Source organism: Manis pentadactyla, chromosome 3, assembly GCF_030020395.1.
Source record: "Manis pentadactyla isolate mManPen7 chromosome 3, mManPen7.hap1, whole genome shotgun sequence".
NCBI classification, from domain to species: Eukaryota; Metazoa; Chordata; class Mammalia; order Pholidota; family Manidae; genus Manis; species Manis pentadactyla.
In genome coordinates, this window is record NC_080021.1 from 22,236,948 (window position 1) to 22,262,740 (window position 25,793).

General features: G+C 36.1%; 1 protein-coding gene across 3 annotated transcripts in view; it reads right to left on the minus strand.

Annotated features, from left to right (window-relative positions):
• MTBP (MDM2 binding protein) overlaps positions 1-25,793 on the minus strand; it is a 77,966-nt gene that overhangs the window by 39,569 nt on the left and 12,604 nt on the right. For all 3 annotated transcript variants that reach the window (XM_057497790.1, XM_036876422.2, XM_036876421.2), the window contains exons 4-12: positions 25,559-25,707; positions 19,766-19,824; positions 18,391-18,535; positions 17,254-17,371; positions 15,291-15,425; positions 13,488-13,582; positions 12,609-12,681; positions 11,174-11,291; positions 20-193 (exon numbers count right to left, since the gene is read on the minus strand). In XM_057497790.1, coding sequence (XP_057353773.1) covers positions 20-193; positions 11,174-11,291; positions 12,609-12,681; positions 13,488-13,582; positions 15,291-15,425; positions 17,254-17,371; positions 18,391-18,535; positions 19,766-19,824; positions 25,559-25,707 — 1,066 coding nt within the window. The remainder of the gene's footprint in view (positions 1-19; positions 194-11,173; positions 11,292-12,608; positions 12,682-13,487; positions 13,583-15,290; positions 15,426-17,253; positions 17,372-18,390; positions 18,536-19,765; positions 19,825-25,558; positions 25,708-25,793) is intronic.

Genomic DNA, 25,793 nt, shown 5'->3' on the forward strand with positions numbered 1-25,793 from the left:
ACCAAAAGTTAACACTTACTCAATTTGGTTTCTTCTATCCTTGCTTTCATTTTCCCATGAATTAAACTGAGGGCAAATGAGCCATTGATCTGGTTGGCTGAGTGAATCAATGTGGCTTTACATTTTCTATTGCCATTACCTTGTAACAAGAAATAATAGCTAGAACACTCTCCTTTCACTTCAACATCTGGAACTAAACAAAACAATATATTGTTAAGTATGTAAAAATTCAGCATGCAACATCCCAGAACCATACATTGACCCATAGGAAATAATGACATTTCTATGTTATATTAAAACAAGCTATTACCCAATACATTTGGCGTAGTAATTTTTCATTTAACTGAGAAAGCTGTTAAAGCAGAGAGAATCATACAAAAATGATTCTCACACAGCATAACATTTTACTTTAAATTAAAACTATGTGTACTCATTCAATAACTTGATGTGGCTCATTAGACTCCCATGCAAGATACCTTTGTTACATGACCAATATATATCAACTATTATTCCAGCTTCAATTTCTTTAAAGTGAAATAAACTAACCTCTGCAAGCACACACAATTCAACTGGTATGGGCAGAAGTATACAGATGTACTTAAGGGTAGCTTTTTGGTCCCTGCAGTGACATCCATAATGTATTTTACAGAAGGAACGGAGAACATTCATTAATCTGGCATGCCAGTTATGTGAAGGTCAGTTAAGGTAGCTTCTGGTATATTTTAAAAACAAATCTAGCGAGGGTTATAGTGAAGGTCAAAGAAAAACTGTGGAGCCTTTGAGATTAAAAATAGCAGTAGAATCGTTTTTGTTGAAGATGGTGAATTGGACATTAAGTATTTATTTTCACTATCTCCTGAAATTCCACAAAATGAGAATAAAGAGATTCTAAAAATAGCATAAGTCTACAAGGACCAATATATGAGAGAAGAGACAACAGCTACTGAATTTAGAAAGCAGGAAAGCAGATGAGCAATTGGTAGCAGATCACAGGCCTCAACTGCTAAGGAAGCTGAGAAAAACAGTAAAGAGAGCTTAGAAGTCACATAATTTATAACACAACCTCTGACAAGAGATTCTGGAATGATGGCCACAGATGACACTGGAAACAAAATGAAGGTGAAATATAGGAAAATTGGTTGAAAGTCTGTGTGAGAAGCAGTTTGGCTTCCTAATCACTCCTTATTCTATTCAGGCAAATGATCGTCCTTTCCCCAGCCCAGAAAACTAGTAGTTTATTCTCTGGAGAAAGCAAAACAAGGTGTCTCTGGTCTGGGAAATATAAGGTGAACCTTGTGACTGGAGTTGATTATCAGTGGACTAAGTGAATCTTGTATACTGAATATTGAAGCCCTTTACCCTTTCCACCTACATAGCTTTCAGAATTTTGGAAGTCAGATGGCAGAATTGAGCCTTCTTTTGGAAATGCGGTCAGTCCTACAGGAAAGACTAAAGAGTCCTAACACTAGAGTCACCTAATGTCCCAGTGAGATCACCCTAAAATGAAGATCACAGTCAACAAGCCCCACTATGCACTCAGATTTTCCAATCAGCTTCTGGTACTCTCTCTTAAAAGTGAGCAGACAGCCAAACATTATGGAACCTCATAGAAAGTCTCTCCAGATGCCAAAAGAAACAGAAGAAAGTGACTTGCAGGGAAATAAAGAATAAACAGTAAAAAGAAATCACAAAAACAAAAACAAATCAAATCACTAAAATCTTCAGGGAAGATATTGCATCCTTTAAATAAGAACAGGAAATTATAATACAAGAACATTAAATAAGAAAGAGCTTGTAGAAATTAAAAGAAAGCAGAACTTTGTATTTCAACCAAAAGTTAAGAGGATAAAATTCAGTTAATCTATCAGAAAGTAGAATAAAAAGACAAACAAATGGAAAATAGAAGAGGAAGAGGGTAGAGAGAAACACAAACCAAGAGGAACACCATCCAAGCAGAAGAGAGAACATTAAAAAAATGGACGGAAGAAATTATCAACACAATTACAAGAACACTTTATTTCACAGATATGAACATACTGGGGGTTAAAGCCTAGCCAACCAAACAACTACAAAAAGAAGGTTTTGCAACTAGCCTGCAATAGAGACATCAATACTGCTCATAATAATATCTTTGAAAAGGAATTGAAAAAAAAGTTATTAAAAAGGAAGAGCACGTGCTACCAAGTTGTATTTGAAACTAAGGTTTGCCAAGAGGTGACCTTAATTCATTTACCAACTTAGTGCTTTGCCAATTCAAGCTACGTGTCTCTTAAACCCACGACATCCTTTAAATGTTTATTTTAAACTGTCACCTTTATTAGCACTTTAATCATGATGACTGTAATTACAACAATCTTATTTCCCCCACAAGAAAAATACTTATTTAAAAGAACTCTCCTAACCATAATGACTATGCAGTCATTTAAAAAAATGTTCCAGATTTGGCAGGTGTTAACTGAAGACTTATTAAATAACTTTCAGGTAAATACCATAGAGAGTAACAGATTTACAATTAGCATAGTTATTCAATTCTCATAGCTCTTCCTAAAGAAATAAGAGAAAATGATTACAACAGAAAATTTCTATTTTCATCTAATAATTTTACACTATCAACTTTTAACACTGATTGGCTTGCATGGCCTCTGTCTACCAAAACCAAACATTGATTTTGGTTGAACTAAATGGGCAAAATGGAGAAGCAGAAACTACAAGAGCCTTTAGTTACATCAGTTTTTACAAAATACATATGATCTATAATAAAGAGATACACCATTATTAGTTTCATTAGCAAAGAAAATTCCATTTAATAAAAATCAAGTAACATTATATATACATACATATACACATTAGCAAGTTAGTGGTTCTTAAATTCTGAAACTCTACTCTTTTTAGAAAGTTTAACAATTTAAAATACAAAACCATATTAATGTAATGGGAAAATAACATTCCATATGATATAATGAAAAAAACCTCAGGATGATTAGGGGAACAGGATATTTTGGTTCAGTAAATATTCTGACTTATTGACAAGTACTATATATATACACACACACACACATACATATATATATATATTCCTTATGAAATGATAAAATAATTGGTGCTCCCGGGGATGGCAGTTCCTTGCCTGGGGCAAGTTCTCTATGAACTCGATGAGGCAGAATAAAGGCAAGGACAAGGAGGTGGGGACTAAAAGGGGTGCCACATTTATTCCCATGACGGTCACAGACTGCCTGGCTCACAGGGCTGGCTTGAAGGTGCTCCCCAGGCCGGCTACAGGTCATGTTCCCCAGCAGGAGCTTAATCCTCTAGGAGCACTGCTCTCTCAGCTCTCTCAAGGCTGTCCCCCCTCCCTGTTCCTCCCACTGGAATGGATTCTGTGGGCAGGTTTCTGATGACTGATGGATGCCTGACCAAATACGTACTAGGAAGAGAGGAGAGGCGAGAATGGGTGTTTCCTCTCCACCCCTCTCCTGGGCCAGCAATCCCATGACCAGCCACTCTGTCCCCAGTAAACATCCCATAGATGTGCAAACAGGCATACAATGGGCCTGTTAAGGCCAGATGGGAATCCTGGTCCAAAATACCAAATTTTCCCCACAATAACATACCCATTTTGAAAATCATTCCAAAAATTAAATAATAAAATAATGTCTAGTCTTCATGTAAGCATTTTAGGAGGCTGAACACTTTCCAACAATGATATCATTGTTCAAACAATTCTAGACTCAACTTTTGAAATGGTCCTTGGGGTCAGCTGGGGAATCACAAGACAAAATACAACAAAAAAATCAATCTAATTACTTATAAAGTATTTCCCAAAAATGTATTGCCTAGCTTGATTCCTCACCTATTCATCAGACTAAACCTTGAACAATTTAGCATAAAACATAGCTGCCACTGAGACACTCCAAGAAAATGCCCTGACTCAATTCTAGAAAGTATTTAAAATGATCTAAGAAATGATTGTATTGTTGGAAGAGTTATATGAAATCTCCTACTGTGAAGATTCCAAAATTGCAGAAGAATTTATAAATTCTACCATGACTATTTTAAACAGTAACATTAGGATCATTGGTCTGCTTCCTATACTGTAGTTTTATTTTCTATGGTGGCAGGTATTTAGCCTTGGGAACACTTCGGTCTAGAGCAGTCTCTTTAAAATACACTGTAGAGATGGTTTGTAGGAGGCAAATCCCCTCAATTTTTGCTTATCCAGTAATTGTTTAATCCCTCCTTCAAATTTAAATGATAATCCTGCCTGTTAAGAGTATTCTTGGTTCGAGGCCCTTCTGCTTCATTGCATTAAATACATCATGCCACTCCCTTCTGGCCTATAAGATTTCTGTTGAGAAGTCTGATGATAGCCTGTGGGTTTTCCTTTGTAGGTGACCTTTTTACTCTCTCTGGCTGCCTTTAATACTCTGTCCTTGTCCTTGATCTTTGCCATTTTACTTATTATATGTCTTAGTGTTGTCCTCTTTGGGTCCCTTGTGTTGGGAGATCTGTGGGCTTCCATGGCCTGAGAGACTATTTCCTTCCCTAGATTGGGGAAGTTCTCAGCAATTATTTCTTCAAAGACACTTTCTATCCCTTTTCCTCTGTCTTCTTCTTCTGGTACCTCTAAAATGCGAATATTGTTCCATTTGGATTGGTCACACAGTTCTCTTAATATTCTTTCATTCCTAGAGATCCTTTTTTCTCTCTCTGCCTCGGCTTTTTTGTATTTCTGTTCTCAAATTTCTATTCCATTTACCATCTCCTCTACCTCATCTAATCTGCTTTTAAATCCTTCCATTGTATATTTCATTTCAGCAGTCTGGGCTTCTACTCCCTCCCCTCTGTTTCTCTTCTTCCTGCTGGTGAGCTGGCGGTGGCGGGAGGAGGGCTCGGGTCCTGCCGGGTCATGGCTTTGTTACTTACCCTTTTCCAGGAGATGTTCTATTTTCCCAGATGAAGGCTGGATGGTGCAATCTTATTTCTGGTCACTCTTTTAGGATTAGTTGTATTTATTGTATTTTCATATTACATGTGGTTTTGGGAGATTTCTGCCTCACTTCTCATACGTCATCTGTTTTCCCCTCCTGCTACTCTTAATTTAAAGATACTTCAAATGGAGCATTTTAGGCCAAACCATATGAAATTGCTGATATTTAAAATTTTTTAATACACAAATCAGCAATACCATATGGTTCAAACTAATACATATGTGTGTATTTCATCAAGGAATGATATGTTAAACATAAGGAATTGATAAAACTAGGGCACAAATTTTATTCACACTACATGGAGGGAATTGAATCAAAGTCTTTCTTTACTTTTCCAACAGCAGTTATTACTAACCAGAAATATATTATGTATTTCATTTATTATTTAACAAATATTTTTGAGTACCTATTAAGTATCAGGCAATATAAGGCATTGAGAAAAGAAAATGAATATAAGTAAAAAAACTTCATGTTGTCTCTTCTCACTTCTAGTAAGAGAAATAAACACATTTAATTACTTAGATAGTGATAAGCAGTACAGAGAGAAAAATCAAGCTGGGGAGATGAATATAATATCAGAAGAGTCAACTTAAAGTTTAGATGGGGTGGCAAATTAGGTGTCCTGAGTGAAAAAATGGCTTAGGAGTAAAGGCTCCCCAAAGTTAAGAGACCTAGCCATTTGGCTACCTGTGAGTTTCTGTAGCCAGGATTCTCACCTGGCCCTGGTTGACTAGCCCACTGCACACCTGTGGGCAATTTGACTCTATAAAAAGAGCTCCGCCCACTGCTCTGGGCACGACGCTGTGGCAGGGCTGCAAGGCTACAGGAGAGCAGAGCAGAGGCTGGAGTGGTGGCAGTGCTGAGGACAGAGGCCCAGAGGACGGCTGTGCAGGATGGCTGTGCATAGAGGCCCAGAGGACGGCTGTGTGGAACGACTGTGCAGAGAGGCTCAGAGGATCACTGTGCAGACAGAGGGGCCCAGAGGCAGAGACTCGCTCTGAGTGAATGGATTCTAGTGACTGACCTGCCACCTGGAAATAAACCTGGGTATAACCCTTTCACCCCAAGAACATTTTGCTGTCAATTTCTTTGGTCACATTGAATCCATAGCGAACTTGCCTGGGGCTGAAACCCATTGGCAAGACAGGATAAAAACTGCAATATTTCCAGAATCTCTCACCTGGCCTTAGTGCATCTCCCTATCAATAGGTATTTCCAAGGGGTGGAAAGAAGTAGTCTATCTCCATAGGTAATTACAAGGGCAAGAGAGAGCACATCTGGACTAGAGAAGTTGGGTGGGGCCCCTTCTTCTGCAGCTGGGTTGTAAGAGACATAGGCAAGCAGAAGTGTGGATGACTGCTTGTAAGTAATACATGTTTTCTCCCACTTTATTTCTCTCTTTGACTGATTTTGGTTTCAAAGGTATTTTGGCCTGGGATTTTCTCCCTGGAGATACACTGGGGGGAACAACTAAACTTATTACCTCCCTGTGGATAAAGTGAAGGTTCCTCTGTCCAGGAATTTCACCTGGCCCTGGTCAGCTAGCTTACTACACATGTGTGGGCAATACATTATTACTGACTGTCTATAAAGATCTCCACCCAGTGCTCTGAGAGACACGGTGGCACGGCTGCAAGGCTGCAGAAGAGAGATGAGACTGGAGTGGTGGCAGCACTGAGGACAGAGACTGAGAAGGCTGTGGGGGTAGAGAGGCCCAGAGGCAGAGACCAGCTTGCTGCATGCAGACTCACTCTGAGTGGACAGGATTCTAGTGATTGACCTGCCACCATGGGAATAAAGTTGGGTATAAACCCTTTCACCCAAAAACATTCCACTGCATTTCTTTGGTCTCATTGAATCCATAGTGAACTTGCCTGGGGCTGAAACCCATTGGCAAGACACTCCACTATCATGTAAGCAAGCTCCCTGAGGGTAAGGACTTTGTTGTATTTACTTCTAGTTCAGCATGTGCAACAGTGTCTATTATATTGTAGGTGCTCAATAAAAATGTTAGAAAATTGAATATGTAATGCATATGCAAAAATGTATAAATGTTTACATACATACACTGAGTTGTTTTTACCACTGATGGTAGCTTTATAACCTTTGCACACTTTGTGGGGAAAATGGAAGTTCCTAATGCCCAGGATCCTCACCTGATCCCAAAGTACTTAATGATTAATTGGCCTACTAGAGCTAATGCTTCCATACCTGTAGGCAATGAGCTATTATTGACTAAGTCACTATATAAAGAGCTCCACCCAGTTCTTGGGCGGAGGCAAAGACAAGAGAGAGAGATGGATTACGGACCCGCAGATTGCTGGATGCAGATGTGATTCTAGTGCTCAATTTACCACAGTGAGAATAAAGCCAGGTATAAACCCTTTTACCACAAGAATGTTTCATTGTCATTTGTCAGTCTCACCAAATCCATACTGAACTTTCCCAGGGCTGAAACCCTTGGGCAAAACACCTTGCTCTTTCACATAATATGACTTGGGGATTGATTCTAGTTGGTTGCTACTGAATACAATGATATAATAAGTAAGACTTACAATTATTTCTCAGTGTCTTCTTTATATATTACAGTATAAATTCCAAGAGAGGAGCCAGGTCTGTCTTGCTCATCACTAATCCCTAGGTTATAGGACCATGGCTGATACATAATATCAATTCAGTCTTCAAAAAAATAAATGAAAGGTCTGACAGAATGGAGGAATGCATAACAAAGTCAAAGAAGAATAAAATAAGGGAACAGTTTTAGGAAACAGTATAAAGTTTACTTTGAAGGATATGAGACATGTAGGGCAACAGTAGAGAATTGCTGGGCATAATGCTTTAGGTTATAGGGAAATAGTTTCGATTTAGGAGGCTGATCTGATATTTGATATCTGGGACAGTGAAAGAGGCTATTGTAGTGGCACTATGAATGAGATATGAAGTTTTCCTTTGTAAGAACAATTAAAACTTTTATACTAGCTGACATTTGGCTACTTTTTTTAAAAAAACGAGTTCTGTCAATGGGATAAAGAATTTCCCCTACAGAAAGGGTTATGGGTAGAGAAGAACTTAATAATCAACTGTCCAATTTGATTGTTCCTACGTCTAAGGCAAAAAAAACTGTTAAATGTCAGCTTAATCAACCTTTAATGATACAGCCTAATCAGTTATCAACAATCTGGCTTCAAAGATTGTCATGCAATTATGTCTTATTCAGAAGTTACCTGTATTAATCCCCAACTTTCAAGAGGTGATAATTTAAAGAACCAAATCCAGCCACACAATAAGGTATTTCTTAACATTAAAATGAAAATCATGGGGAAAAAAAACACTTAAGAGTAAATTCCAAATCCATCAATTACTTTGGAAAAAGTTACAAAAGTAAAAATAATGGGTTATCCTGAATATAATCAAGTTTAGTTAGGAGATATTAATATGCAATTCATATGAATAATTCTTAAACATATGTAATATTAAAAAATGGATAAATATTATCCCATGATTTCATGTAGTTTAAGTGAAACAGACACTACTGCCACCCTGCAAATCTATTTCTGATTTATTTTGGTATCTGCCAAAATCACCAGGTATACATACATTTATTCCCTGTGAGGAGCTGAAAAGGGTTATGCCTGCATTTCCTCCTGTACTAGTACTGTGTAACAAACCATATTAACAATGTGTCTTCTTCCAGGAAAACTTCCTGAACTCTTCAGGTTCTCTTAGATCATACACTCTGGAAGTATCCTCCACTCACCTTCACATTGTCAGCTAAGTGGATTTGTAAAAATATACCAAAATGCCTTCCTCACTTGACTACAAATTTCACAAGGAAAAGGACCATGCATCTACTTCCTCAAGAGTGAAGGACCCAGTTTGACTCCCCTTATTTCCTACACCTTACACATCTGTATATCACACAACAAATGATATTTTGATGTTGATGTTAATGATCATAACTCTCTAGGGTCTTCTAACTACCACTTACCAAATCATTTCCTAACTTTTCCTCCACTTTTACCTTAAATTCAGGTATTTCTAAAGACCCTATCTTTGGCTCTCTTCTCTAGACATGCTGTATATTATGTGTTTTTATTCAACCACTCCTAAGGCTTCAACTATTCTCTGTATACACTCATGGTACCTGTGGGGTAAACTGAAGAATTTCCAGAATCTCCTGCCTAGCCTTAGTCCATTTATATATCAATAGGTGTTTACCACTGCAGCCTCCAGGGCAAGGGGTAGGTAAAGGCCATTCTCTCCTCCCCTCCATTCCTGGTACATAATCAGTCTGGCATCTGTCAGTCACCAAGGACCCAGCAAAGGATTTCCTCCCAGAAGGGGCAGGCAGGAAGTAGAGAGCACCCTGTGAGGGCAGAGTGTGAACAGCGGCCAGGGGAGACAGACAGGTCCAGGCCTAGCGAGCGGATCTGAGTAAGTCATGAGCATAAAAAATGGCTTCTCCCAGCCTATCCTTTCCCCTGACTTCAGTTTCACCAGTTTCATAGGGGATTCACCCCGGGCTGGGAACACCCTTCCCCCCGGAGCTACAGGAGCCTTTTACACTGGTGGCTTCCCAGTATTCACATCCTTGTAAAGTCACCTCCCCCTTGAATCTGGTCATTCTTGTGACTAGCTTTAAATAATAGAACACAGTAGAAGTGACATTGAGCCAGTTCTAGAACTAAGCCTTAAAAAGTCCTGGCAGCTTCAACTTTGGATGTTTGAGAGCTGTGAGCCACCATGCAAAAAGCCCAGGTAACATGCTACAAGGATCTCATGAAGAAGCATGTGGTAAGGAAAAGACTCTGCAACTATATATAGAGAGAAAGACAGCTGTCCTTGCATATGCCAGCAGAGCCAAGCCTGCAACAATTCACAAGTCAGCGCAGCCACACTGATGACCATGGGTGGGACCTGTAGAGGAACCACTCAGCTGAGCCTAGCTCAAATTGCAGAGCCATGAGTAAATAAAGTGTGTGCTTTATGACTTAGTTTTAGGTAGTTTGGAATAGATAAACAAAACAGCTGGTAAACACAAAATATCAGTCTCAAACCCTGACCACTCTCCAGAGATAGATAAATACTAGATGTACATTTCCATATACATATCATCTGCACTTCAAACTAAACATTGGTTAAAATGAATTTCAGTATCTCTCCTATTTCCTAGATAGTATTGTGTAAACCACTGATTTTAAAATTATATTCCTCAGAATTCTCAGTTCTGGAGTATTTCTAGAGATTTCTTCTAAAACAATCTAGGTAGATAAATTTCAATTCCAGCTCTTAGTCCCATAACATGGGGCACAAAAATTAACTATAAGCTCAAAAATAATTTAAGCAAATTATTGTCCAATTTTAAAAAAAGTACTTAGACTGAAGCAAAGCATCAAGAAAACACTTCAGCTATGTGACTCTGGGCAAGTAACCCTAACATTTTGAGCTGCAATTACCTCATGAAATACTAGAGTTTGGGTTTTTAAGATAATCTGATTTTATAACAGGTATTAGGATTTTACTTTTATAATGACATCTTGAATGCAACAGATTTTTGGAAGGGCAATACACTACAGTGGTTAAGAGCACAGAGGCTGGGTTCAGATCCCCAGAGAATTTACAAAGCTATGAACTTGCAGAGCCAGAATTTAAACAGAGATTCTGCCAATTAGTAGCTCCATAACTTCTCCAAACCCCAATTTTCTCATCTGTTAAATGGGTGTAAAATATATTTACAGGGCTATTGTAAAAACTGAATGAATCAATATTTCTAAAGTATATAGACTGCACAGCATATCATTAAGCTGTAAATAAATTCTATTTTTTGCAGAAAATCATAATCACAAGTTTGCTTTTTTTAATGTACCACATAATGAATTAGTCACTTTATTTTCCCAAATTTTGTTCCTGAAATGTCTCTAAGAAACCCATGTTCAATATAACTAGCTATCTAATGTACTAAAAGCACTGCCTTTAGATCACTGGTATTTCTTTAATGAATAAGGTTGTATATACTTCATGTTACAGTAGACTTTGTGTTAGAACAAAAATGTCTTATGTGGGTCCTTTTTAATCAGTAGAAATAAATATTATTTTCTCATAAAGAAGTGTTATCTCCTTTTCAGATCTGATAAATACATTATCTAAGTCGCACCATTAAGCCAACTTAAAGATTTACTACTCACCACTGATTGTCCTAGGCTTCTTAGCTATGTATTCCTTCCATTTTCTTGAACTGAGTTGGTTGGGAGGCGGAATAAGCATGTTACTAACAGTACATGGCAAAACAAAAAGAGCACCAACCTGGATAAAACAGAATGTATTTTGAGTGAATGCATGCTGATTAATTCTTAAAGATTGTCATCTGACAATTTCTTGACATTCAGATTTCACCTCTATAACATTTATTTACTAATGTTCTCACCCAACAACCCCACTATAAAAACTAATAAAACAAGAACAATGCCCCCACCTCTGCCAAAAAAAACAACAGACAAAATAGACATTCAAAGCTACAGGCATCCCTTTTCTGCTGAGTTATCTATCTCTAAAACCCCTGATATTCACAATATGGGTATAATTGCTTGGTATATCTGCAAACTAGTGAGACACTGGTGATTTCTATCATCATAAGATTTTGTCATAATAATTTTATAACCTTTTGACTGGATGGATTATTGTTCTGGCTTCAAAATTAGAATACACTTGAAGTTAATTTCAAAGCCTTTGTTCCTAGAAATCTGAGATTTAATGCTAATAGGTAAAAATGAAGGGAAACCATGACTCATATGCCAGAAGACATACAGCAGCTTCTGACTGATTTATGAGTAAACTCAACGTATTCATCTTTGTACTCCTGGGGGTGGGCATGCAGATGTTTATTACAAATTTGTTGCCCCAAAATCACTATAATATATTTAGGTAAATTCCCAGTTTGATTAAGCACTGTTTAAGACAAAATACAACTCTGAAAGCTGTATTTTGCCTGTTATTTTAGAAATGTAAGAAAAGCAAACTTCTAGTTTTTTCTGTTCAAAACTGTACTTGACTTCAAATAGATGATTTCACTTAAAATTCATGTTATAATTTTAAAAAATTTTAAGTACACCACTTTTATCCTATCATTATGTATAAAACTACTGAAATAGCTACAAATCTCATAAACATCACCAGAATTAAGAAAAACCAAAAACTTATAAATGATAATTCAGTGAAGCTTTAGAAAAATTTCTCACTTCCACCCACCTTTCCTACCATGAAAAAGATAATGCAAGCAAATGAATACCTTCTCACAGAATTGAAATCAGATGTTGAAGGAGTAAGTTAACAATAATCTAATAATCTAATAGGTTCTATAATTTTAAAACTTTAAAGCAATTACCCATCATGAAGGTTATTTTTTAAAATCTCTTCTAAAAACAAAACATCACTATATGTCTGTGGAGGACTTTGGAGTTACTATGAAAAGTCCAGAGTATCTTAATATGAATTAGGACCAAAATTACATGTTATATTTAAGAAACCAAACCATCATGCAAAAACAGATTAACAAACTACATTCCCTTTTCTCATATATTCTTCAATGTTAAACAAAACAAAAGAAAACCCCAGCTTCTATACCTTGCCACACAGTGAAGAAATCTGCTCCAACAGCAAAATGGAATTCTGTTTGGTATTGTTTTTTGTCAGTTCTCTGCATGAAGGGGCTAAAGAAATGATGGAATAGTAACTGAGAAACAAGTCTACTCCCTAAAATAAGTTTCATTCAGAAGGTGCTCAAATTTATTCATTAAAAATTTTAACCGTAGGTATTCATAATTATTCCTTTCCTTGCGAATAATTACTTTCCTGATTCTGAAAATATACCAGGAAATGGTGCTACTATGAAAAACATTACTATAAACAACTGGAATCAGAAAATTATAACAACTAGTTCTCAAAAATTCAAGAAGACCATGCTTGTGTTCCATTTCCAGTCAACAATTTCTTTTTATATAAAATACTCTGTTCTTAGGTGTATTTCTAAAAATTCTTAGATATATTCCCTGAAAAAGGAATTTAAAATATGTTGAATATTTGCAGATATATGATAGTACTTACATTCATGTAAGTATAAAGATATAATGGACTGGTGCTTATATACCCATCCTGCTGGTGGAAAGAGAAACATCTGAACATTTCAGGGGCATATAAATTGCTGCTTCTTCTCCATAGATTCCCAACATTTCTCCCTCCTCCCTGCCCCTTTAGCAATGAGCAGAGCCATACCTTGAAGTCTTCTGCCTATTTTAGAAGCACAAATAAAGCACTTGAAGGAGGATTTTTTTTCCAAGTCATAGGACTTCTCTTAATACAACGGCAATGAAAAGTATACTGAATATTATAAAAAACAAAAAAAATCGCAGCATGGTCAAACATCTAAATGCTGAGTAGTACTAGGAAGCATTCTGCCTGACACAGAAAAAATAATCTAAAACAAACATGTAAATGAAAGGATACAACTCAAATTCAATGTCCGACATATAGCAGGAGGGTAGATCTGATAATTTTATCATCTGTACAAATTCTAAAGCAGAGCCATAATAATGGAAAACCTAGAAAAGAAATTATAATTATGTAATATTTTAAATACTACTAAAACATGAAAGTGAACAAATTAGTGATTAGGGTTTAAAGCTTTAAAATGGATCTTTAAAAGCAAGTATTTACACATGATGTAAGCCAAACATTTCATCCTCTTGGGCAGACAAGAATTTCTTCCATTTCAATTCTACTTTTCAGAGAAGAGAGACAGACACAGAGAGTTCTTAGTAACTGGAAAGTTTTAACAGGGAGAAAATGAGTACAGAGAGCAGCAAGGAACAGAGGACAAGAGTTCTCAACTTTTCCTGTTTATCTTCAGCAATACAGAGGGATGACCCAAGAAGCTAGGTACTGAGGAAACAAATTTAGAGGGTCTGCAAGACGGAGAAAGAGAAAGAAAAGACACTCCAGGATGAACTTAGGTTGAGTGGAATGGTGAGAAAAAAAAAATCCTTGGAAGAAATTAAAAGAGAGAACTAGCAAAGTCAGGAGTGCTAATCAACAAAGAAAAAAGCTCTGAGACACAAAACTGCACTGTTTCTTTGGGCAGAGCATAAAGCTACACTAGAAGTGGGCTAGTGAAGAACAGGTGTTTCAAGAGCTGGGGCCAGAGAGCTTCACAAGAAAGCTAAAAAGAAGAGAACATTTCTTGAGGAAAGTACACCAGGTTTTAAACTTGCAGAGAGCTGAGTAATTTCACCATATATGAGTATGTGTCTGTATGTATGTGTATTTACAAGTGTGTGTGTGGAGACAGGATTTTTATATTTATTGAGGAGATTGTACCCTAAGATTCTCTCCAATAGCAGCAAAATATAGACATATTAATCATACTTGAATGGTTTTACTACCAAAGAAGAGAAGTTGAGGACATCGATCTTATGATTATAATCTTTAGAAAAGAATTCAATATTCTTGTTAAAGACAGCCAAGGTAAGTCAAACTAAGCAATTTGGAACAACTACTGGGAAGTGTGTTCACATCAGAATATGCCCCTTTTTTGTATTACCCTTTGATCAAAAAATACCTCCCATCAATTTGATATCCTTGTTAACTTTGTGATCATTATGTTTCCCACATTCTTGAATTGGGTCTTTTAAAGTGAATTTCTAAAGTGCTTCCATGTAAATACCTCTTCTTAATTTTTTTTTCCAATGTAAAAAATAAAAAGACAACCAAACCCTTTTAAATTACTATGCTTTATAATTACTTGCATTTTAAGATTAGATCTATGGTGATATGGGACACAAATGAATACTTTTTAAGCTGTGAATGAAGCAAATGCAGGGTACTGTGTCAGATGCTAATCTCTTACCTCATTTAACCCTCATAATAACTTTGTGTTATTATTGTCTGCATCTCACAAATGAGCTAATCAATCTACTCAAGGTCACAAAACCTCATAGGTGGCAAGAGTCAGGTTTCAAACCTAGATCTCTTTCCACTGTATCTTATTCTCCCCAAACTGAACCTTAGAAAGGTCACAAAGCAAAGTACAAACCAAAGGCAATTTCAGGCCTACACTGATCTAAAGTTTGCATTCCATTTTTAAAATAATCCAAAGCAACATTCACTTACTTTCTGAACATTAGTGTTGATAACACAGTACAATTTAAGCACTTAATAATTATAATAAAAATTATGTTAATTCAAAATTCAAACCTGGGAGCAAAAATATACATGAATAGGTGATTGCAAAAAAATTTAAACATAGATTACCTTTGGCAAAACATTCTTATCCTTTGATGGTGTTATCTTTTTGGCAAGGAAACCAGTATTTAAATTAGATGTACTAAAATTCTTAGGTGTGACTCCCTTTAAACAAAATTCAGGAAAACTAATTTCAAATCCAAACTGAAAAGAAACCAAGAAAACACAGTCACAGATATCATGAACAAAGTTATAAAGATTAATACATCTTATTGCAAAGTAAAAATTCAGAGGAAAACTACATGTGAATTTATTTTTGATTCCTCAGCTCAAATTGTGTTTTTTTCTGTTTATGTAGATATGCTTCCTATTTCAACTTACAAGTGGATTTTTCATGAAAAGCTCTCCTTAGTCCTTCAGCAGCCTACAAGAATATATTAAGCCCATTCTATGCAAAAGAATCAAACAACCTCTTTTACATATACTTGTTCAGTATCTCACTTCCTACCAATCCATAAGTTCTACAAAAATAGAATTTGTTAGCCTTATTCACCACTAGCTCCTTAGGATTGCACCTCAGTTTGCTTTCAATACAAGTTTGTTAATAAAAACATCAATTCCTGCATTAGTGGTAATGGTAGTGGTGCTAATAGTAATGGTAACAATAGCTTATTGAGTGGTGATTTTGTGCTTTAAAATATTAAACCTCATAAAAATCTGAGATATGAACTATTCCACCTACCTTGCAGATGAAGACAATTGTGGTACCAAGGGGCTAACTATTACCCAAGAAGACACACAAAACTAGTAAGAAATAGAGTTGGGATTTGAATGTAAGCAGTCTAACTCTAGAATCTATGTCCTTAATCACCATAATGCATCTAGGCTAAAAGCTATTCTCCACCAAAAAAAAAAGTACCTTCAAGCTTTAAATGCATCCTGTGGAGAGATGGATATTTCATTTTCCATTCATAAAAAAATAAAAGAATCACATGAAAAGAACTCTGGCATTATTTGCCTGGAAACGTGCAGTTTCAAAAAATGTATACAAAAGCAATTCTTCTAGCTAATAGTATCTTGCAGTCTTCCAGTTGGCAATATGTTTTGTTTATATTCAAACCACTTATACAGAAGGTTTACTGGCAGATTTAACTTGCCCAGATAAAGATGAGCTAGTATGCAAATCAACAAAAAAGACCCAGGCACATTAATTCCTGTTTTTCTATTAAAGGTTTTATTAAGCCATAATTAAAGGTAAATTGAAAGGAAAAAGAAATCTGGTAATTAGTGCAATAAATCTTTGTATGAATGAAAGGTTCTACTCATGCTCTCATGCCACCCTGAACAAACATTAAGAAACTTCTTTTAGTTTTGCCTATATACAGAAATACACAGAACACTAGGAACACGTATTTCAACACAGCTACAATTATAAAACCATCCAAATACATTCATTCATAGTAAGAGATGACAAAATATAATTGGAGTTTCACAGAAATTTAAGATTAGAGGGATTCAACTAATCTAATATTCTTATCTTGCAGTTAAGAAATCTAGGGTCTAGTAATGTTAAAATTGTTCAAAATCAGAGAGCGAGAGCAGCCATCATTTAAGTGCTATTACAAATAAAAGAACAGGATCTGAATAGTTTTTCAACAGTTTACACATGTGGTGATAAAGCAGCTCGGATATACAACATGAACACAACCAACACCAAATTTTATGTTTTAAAAGAATGTTACATTCTAGAACTGCAGTGTCCAAAAATAATCATAGTGCCTACTTAAACTTAGATTAATTGAAGTAAAATAAAGTTAAAAATTCAGTCTTCAGTTGAAAGTGTCACATATACTCAGTGGCAATAAGAGGCTAGTGGGCTACTATATTAGCACAGATATAGAATATTTCTATTCAAAAACTTCTACTTAGAGCTATTATAGAACATCTTTATTAGGTATATTTTCATTAAGATTCACTTAATAAAGTTGAAAGGCCTGCCCTGCAAACTGTGATAACTGAGAAATCCACTTACCTTTCTTTCCCATATCTGAATCTTTCCTCTCCATAATTCCTTTGAGTCAACAGCATTTCTGAGATCTTCTAAAGACACAGTATCAGCAGAAAGGTATTCTGCAATTTTCTGACAATTTCTATAAATAAAATATTATGATAGTTAAATATAGAGTTTTACATTTTACTTAGATTTAATGGTTATAGCTACCTCCAAGCCTAACAGGCAAAAATGCAAAGCTTATATTGCTACTTTTATTTCCTAGCAACATGGAACATTCTTAAGTCAGTCTCTGAGGGAGTTAGTATCATTTAATCCCAAGAACCCTGTGAATCAAGAGTAACTACACTTAACATTACAGATTAAGAAATAGGCTTTACTCTCACTATTTATTGGCTTAACTGTGTCAGATATGCACATATGTATACACACACTCAGAATCAATGTTGGTTCCTTGTCTTCAAAAGGAGAACTGTCTCCTAAATTGTTCCCATACAGCTCTGTATAGAATTCCATTATAGCACTTATCACAGACTACCATGACTATTAGCATTCCAGTATCTCCCTGCACTTCAATGAAGATCAAATCTCACTTTCTTAATTCATCAGCATCTATTGCTGTGCTTGATATAAAGTTAGTACTCAATAAACACTTACTGAATGAAGAAAATCATCAAGTTAATAAATCTAATTGAATACTTATTTAAGGAACAAAACCATAACATACAAATGATCCTTACTAAAATGTCATAAAACACAACAGTATATATTATTTCAGCATTAAACATAAAACAAGAAAACAACCAGGACATTATAAATCCAATGTGTCCACATATCCATGGTGTTCACCAAGGTGCTCAATGGATAATACAAACCTACTTAAAGCACACAGGGAGTTTGGAGAATTAATGCTCAGTAACGGTTATAAAATAGCATGGATAATATTTACTAAAACATTGAACATTTCAGAAACATAAAATATGAAAAAAGAAGAACCTAGATTCTTCTCAGTAAGTAAATATTCACAGTGTGACATAAAACTATCTTGTCATGCTAAAAAAGGTCTTCAAATGCAGAGACTACTAAAATCAGGGTACCATGTTAATCGTTAAAAACAGAGAACACAGATAGTAATCAAATGTGAACAAAGAAGCTTACATTCCACAATGATTTCCTGCTATAGTAATTTTTGCTGAATACCATTCCCTCAAATGTTTTAATGCTCCTATAGTGGGTAAACAGTCTTTCAATTTAGGAGGATCTTTGTCAGAAGGCAACAGTATTATATCTATCATTGCTCTACCTAAAAAGAGAAAAAGACATTTGTAATTTTTTTAATAAAATGTTAGCTCCAAAATGTCTCAAAATAGTACCATGAACAATTGAATTTTATATTTATTTAGAAGATAAAGGAGGATTTTATCTTTACTTTCTGAAATTGTTCAAAACAATACACATCTTTAGAAGCTCAACTTTTTAAATGCTCATCATTTGATTTAGTTATGTAATCTTGAAATAGCTAGCATATGCCAGAAAACAATGAACTATATCATAATTACATGCCAATTATGTGCCAGTGGTTAATTATACACATTGCTCTTGAGATTATCAATGCTATTGTTGTACTGAACAGAGAAAAGAACACCTGTGAAATTTCATTATATTTTTCTATACTTAATTTTGTTATACAAAAGGGAATGAATTAGTATGAAATTGTAATGTTCAAATAAATTATTTCTCTTTTTAAAGGACAATAAAACACTCAGAAAACTCAATTATACTGACAACATCATTGGTTCCTAAGAGAGGATAACTTCATGAAACTTTAAATTTTATAAAATTACAAATGTACTGAAGAACCAGAAAAATCAAAAACAGAAACCAAATAAGTTGATGATCAAAGCATTCTAATTTGCCCAAAGAGAAACTGTATATCTCAATGCATATTTTCAATTTGACATATTTCATTTAAAAACTGATGTTTATTTATCTGTTATTTTCCATGTGGGAATCTTTTACACTAAAACATGATCTTGAATATAAAGATTAGTCTGTGAGCTAGAAAGTCCTCTGTGGTAATACATACGCTTTACTCATCACTGTATACTCAGCTCCTAGTATAATCCATGACATGTAATAGACACAATAAATATCTACTTAATAAATGACATTCAATAATGAAAATATTCCAAGAAAGTTAGTGTTCTATAGAATATACTCTAGACTTGTGTTTGATAGAACATACTGTGAAAACAATGGTATATAGTGGAAAGATTGTTCTTCAGTAACAACTAAGTAAGGGAAATGAGATGGGTATTTAATTTTCCAAGTCCTAAATTTTGTCTCACTAAATGAAAGAGAACTGTAATGTCTCAGTAATACCAGAGTACAGTTTTTATCAACTCAACTAAGAAATTATTTTTCACTTTGAATTGCAAATTAAAAGGGAGAACCATAGCATAAAGACTGAATTTAGCACTCAGTCATAAAAAGTATTAGATACAAATTATTGAAAGCAGTCATAAGATATTACCAGGAGCAGGAAGTTTGTCTGATAACTGATGCAAATTTTCCGCAGATTCTTCATATAGACTAAAATAAAAGGGTAAGTTAGAAAAACTCACACAAACACATGCTATATACTCAGAAGAGATAATATTAATTAAATGGATCTATGGGCCACACACAGTTAAGTATGTCAGATGCACTATCTCCTTTGATGACAATTCCATGAGGCATTTACTATTAAACTATTATAGTTCTCACTTTGAATAATTTGCCTGAATCACATAATTAGGAGGTGTAGAGGACAGTATGCAAATCCTGGATCCAAGATCCCAGTCACACCCAAAACTGTAAAAAAGGAAAAAAGCTCCCTAAATTATATCTGCGACCAAACATTTTTCTGATTCTAAAAGTAAGATATTGCTATGTGTTTAACATAGAAGGATACTGCTTCTTTCTGAATGGCACAGAACAGCCCTGACTAGAAATCAGGATGCTCTCCTTAAATTCTCAAAACTCTACTGAAGGAGGATTCAAGATGGTGGCGTGAGAGGTGAGACAGAGAATTCCTCCTAAAATCACAAATAGTATGAAAATATAGTTAATTGCTACAACTTACCCTAAAACAGCAACAAGAAAGAAGGCTGAACCAGACTGCATGCAGACCTCAGGAACAGAGAAGACCTCAGAAACACAGGGTAATGTAGGAAAGCCTTTATCAGGCGGGACCCAAGCCCTTCCCCCACTCCAGCTCACCGGTGGAGGAAGAGAAATGGAGCAGGGGAGGGGGTGGAAGCCTAGAACTGCTGAACACCGAGCCCTGGAGGTCTGCTTTGGGAGCCAAAATCTACACTGTGTGGTGCTCTGGACGTTGGGGAGCTCAGACAGGTGGAGTGCTTGAGAGACAGACTGCGGCCATTTGTGGAGGAGGGGATCCACACCCGGCCGCTCTGGGACAAAGGAAGGGCAGGCGGTTTGAGAGGCTTCCTAGCAGCGAGAAGGCTGCTGAAGGAGCGGGGTTTGCACGGAGCTTACTGCACGGGGGAGGGGAGAGCTGGACAAGGTTGTCTGGGTGTGCTCTGCCCAGCTGGTTGGGAACTTCGAGGAGCTTCAGGCGCCGCATTCCCCTGGCTGCCTACTCAGCTCCAAGGCCCCCCACTGTGACACGGAGCCTGCTGTGCCTTCCTCCTGGCCTGCCTGCTCTGGATAGCAAATCGGCAATCACTGCGCTGGTGTCAGGCCAGCCAGAAGGCGGCTAAGCCTACAACAGCTATAGACACAAGGCACAGAGGCTTACACCTGTGTGCTTGGACCACTGGCTCTGATACTTGCGACAGGCACTGCAGACGGGAATCAGGAAACAGATCTCTCCTCCCCCCAGGCACCAGCTCCACTCCACTACGGCCCCCAACCTCACTCTAGGGGCTGAGCAGCTCCAGAGACTGGAGCTTCTGGGCAATAGTGGGCACCACACAGAAATATGAAACATCAAAAGAACACGGTTCAGACCAAAATCTCACAAACCCCAGAAAATGGGCCTAATGAAACTTAACTCACCAATCTGCCTGAAAGAGAGTTCAAAATAAAAATCATAAACATGCTTATGGAGGTACAGAAAAATATTCAAGAACTCAGGAATGAATTTAAGTCAGAGATTCAACCATTAAGAAATTCCATATCTGAAATGAAACATACAATGGACAGACTTAAAAGCAGATTCGATGTAGTAGAAGAGATGGTAAATGGAATAGAAATTAGAGAAGAGGAATACAAAGAAGCTGAGGCACAAAGAGAAAAAACAATCTCTAAGAATGAAAGAATATTGAGAGAAATGTGACCAATCCAAACGGAACAATATTCATATTATAGGGGTGCCAGAAGAAGAAGAGAGAGAAAAAGGGATAGAAAGTGTCATTGAGGAGTTAATTACTGAAAACTTCCCCAATCTGGGGAAGGAGATAATCTCTCAGGCCATGGAGGTGCACAGATCTCCCAACACAAGGGACCAAAGAAAGACAACATCAAGACATATAATAATTAAAATGGCAAAGATCAAGGATAAAGACAGACTTTAAAAGCAGCTAGAGAGAAAAAAAAATCACATACAAAGGAAAACCCATCAGGCTATCATCAGACTTCTCAACAGAAACGTTACAGGCCAGAAGGGAGTGGCATGATATATTTAATGCAATGAAGCAGAAGGACCTTGAACCAAGAATACTCTACCTGGCAAGGTTATCATTTAAATTTGAAGGAGGAATTAAACAGTTTCCAGATAAACAAAAGTTGAGAGAATTTACCTCCCACAAACCATCTCTACAGTCTATTTTGGAGGGACAAAAAGGACAAAAACCACATGATGATCTCCATAGGTGCTGAAAAAGCATTTGAGAAAATTCAACATCCATTCGTGATAAAACTCTCAACAAAATGGGTATAGAGGTCAAGTACCTCAACATAATAAAGGCCATATATGACAAACCCACAGCCAACATTATACTTAGCAGTGAGAAGCTGAAAGTTTTTCCTTTAAGATCAGTAATAAGACAAGGATGCCCACACTCCCCATTTTTATTCAACAAAGTTCTGGAGGTTGTAGCCATGGCAATCAGACAACACAAAGAAACAAAAGGCATCCAGATTGGCAAGGAAGAATTCAAACTGTCCCTGTTTGCAGATGACATGATATTGTACATAAAAATTCCTAAAGAACCCGCCCCAAAACTACTAGATCTAATATCTGAATTCAACAAAGTTGCGGGATACAAAATTAATACACAGAAATCTGTTGCTTTCCTATACACTAACGATGAACTAGCAGAAAGAGAAATCAGGAAAACAATTCCATTCACAATTGCATCAAAAAGAATAAAATACCTAGGAATAAACCAAACCAAGGAAGTGAAAGATCTATACCCTGAAAACTATGGGACACTCTTAAAAGAAATTAAAGAGGACACTAATAAATGGAAATCCATCCCATGCTCTTGGCTAGGAAGAATTAATATTGTCAAAATGGCCATCCAGCCTAAAGCAATCTACAGATTCAATGCAACCCCTATCAAAATACCTACAGCATTCTTCAATCAACTAGAGCAAATAGTTCTAAAATTCATATGGAACCACAAAAGACCCTGAATAGCCTAAGCAATCCTGAGAAGGAAGAATAAAGCAGGGGGAATTATGCTCCCTGACTTCAAGATCTACTACAAAGCCACAGTAATCAAGACAATTTGGTACTGGCACAAGAAGAGACCCATAGACCAGTGGAACAGATTAGAGAGTCCAGATAGAAACCCAAGCATATATGGTCAGTTAATATACGATAAAGGAGCCATCGATATACAATAGGGAAATGACAGCCTCTTCAACAGCTGGTGTTGGCAAAACTGGACAGCTACATGTAAGAGAATGAAAATGGATTATTGTCTAACCCTGTACACAAAAATAAACTCAAAATGGATCAAAGACCTGAATGTAAGTCATGAAACCATAAAACTCTTAGAAAAAAATATAGGCAAAAATCTCTTGGATATAAACATGAGCAACTTCTTCATGAACATATCTCTCTGGGCAAGGGAAACAAAAGCAAAAATGAATAAGTGGGACTATATCAAACTAAAAAGCTTCTGTACAGCAAAGGATACCATCAGTAGAACAAAAAGACATCCTACAGCATGGGAGAATATATTCATAAATGACAGATCTGATAAAAGGTTGACATCCAAAATATATAAAGAGCTCATGCACCTCAACAAACAAAAACCAAATAATCCGATAAAAAAATGGGCATATGATCTGAATAAGACACTTTTCCAAAGAAATTCAGATGGCCAACAGACACATGAAAAGATGCTCCACATCACTAATCATCAGGGAAATGCAAATTAAAACCACAATGAGGTATCACCTCACACCAGTTAGGATGGCCAACATCCAAAAGACAAACAACAACAAATGTTGGCGAAGATGTGGAGAAAGCGGAACCCTCCTACATTGCTGGTGGGAATGTAAACTAGTTCAAACATTGTGGAAAGCAGTATGAAGGTTTCTTAAAAAACTCAAAATAGAAATACCATTTGACCCAGGAATTCCACTCCTAGGAATTTACCCTAAGAATGCAGCAGCCTAGTTTGAAAAAGACATATGCACTCCTATGTTTATCACAGCACTATTAACAATAGCCAAGAAATGGAAGCAACCTAAGTGTCCATCAGTAGATGAATGGATAAAGAAGATGTGGTACATATACACAATGGAATATTATTCAGCCATAAGAAGAAAACAAATCCTACCATTCGCAACAACATGGATGGAGTTAGAGGGTATTATGCTCAGTGAAATAAGCCAGGCAGAGAAAGACAAGTATCAAATGATTTCACTCATCTGTGGAATATAAGAACAAAGAAAAAAACTGAAGCAAAACAGCAGCAGATTCACAGAATCCAAGAATGGACTAACAGTTACCAAAGGGAAAGGGACTGGGGAGGATGTGTGGGAAGGGAGGGGTAAGGGGGAAAACAGGGCATTAGGATTACCACACATAATGTAGGGGGTTGGGGACATGGGGAAGGCAGTAGATACAGAGAAGACAAGTAATGATTCTATAGCATCTTACTATGCTGATAGACAGTGACTACAATGTGGTGTGTGTGGGGGTCTTGATATTAGGGGAAGTCTAGTAATCATAATGTTCAAGTAATTGTACATTAATGATTAAAAAAAAAACTCTTATTAGTTTTACCTAGACGAATTTTTTTTCTCAAAATAGTTCTACAAAGGTACTTAAGTTCTTCATTATAAACCTTCCATTGTCTAAAAAACTTAAGGCATCTTACGGTAAAGTAGTTTTCAAGCTCCCTCTTGTGGAAATAATTATTAAACCACTTACTAGAAATATTGACTTTTATACTCTTTTAATAGTAGTGGGAAAACATATGGATGGATAAGAGCTCTCAGTCTGGAGGGCACCTTAGAAATCATCTAAAAGGATCTCAACAACTATACGGATGAGAAAATGAAAGACCAGAGGAATAAAGTAACTGGCCTATTTTATATAACCAGAGAGTAACTCCAATGACCCCTGGTTCAATGCTCTTTCCATAGTTCTACAATGTCTCTCTTCATTATCAGTACAAAAAAAATACGATTTGAAAATAAAAACATGGAATTTTTAAAGCCTACAGCAATTTATAGAAATAATATGTGAATACTAAAATAAACAGTGGTTTTTTGCCATGAAATATTATGGAAGACTAAAATGAAAGGTATTAATTATGAGTCAGAGATGGGATATTTCACAAAGAAAAAAGTTATCAACACTTATATCACCTATATCAACTTATACATTGTATCAGAATTCAAAAATCCCAACAGTGAATACAATCATCTATTTACTCCTCAAAAACTTTATGGATTTTGAAGGCACCTGAAATGCTGAAGATAAACACAAATTAAAGAAATCACCTATTTCAGCCTCAAATAGTAAAATGAAAATGACAGTTTGGTTTGAAGCCAGTTATTAACCTTAAATCAAGTTTTTATTCAGGCTCTTAAAATATATTATCAGGTAGAATTTACCTTAAGGTGACATATCAATTAAACTAACACTTTTTATGATTTCTGCAACCTTAAGAGGCTAAATGTTTTCAGAAACCAACTTTGCATTTAAAGAATTTTATTCAAATAAAAGTCCAAATTGCCTATCTTCCAAAATGAAAAGTCGAAAATTTCAATTAAATAAAATTCCCTTACTATAGCTGCTAAAATACTGTCTACTATAAAATATTTTGAAGACACTATAAAAAGCATATAAGCATACTCAGCCAAGGATAATGATTCTCTGCTATTACTATCTTCTTCAAAACACTCAACAGCACTCAAACATTCTTCGATATTTGTTTGAAGAACATCTTCAATTTCATCTTTTTCTGTACCAAAATGTATCTCTTCCCAGTCAGAACTGCAAAACTAATATATCAAGATTGCATTAAATAATGGGTTTATGGAATTATTTAAATAAACAAAGACATTAACTAATGACTGTCTTTTTATTT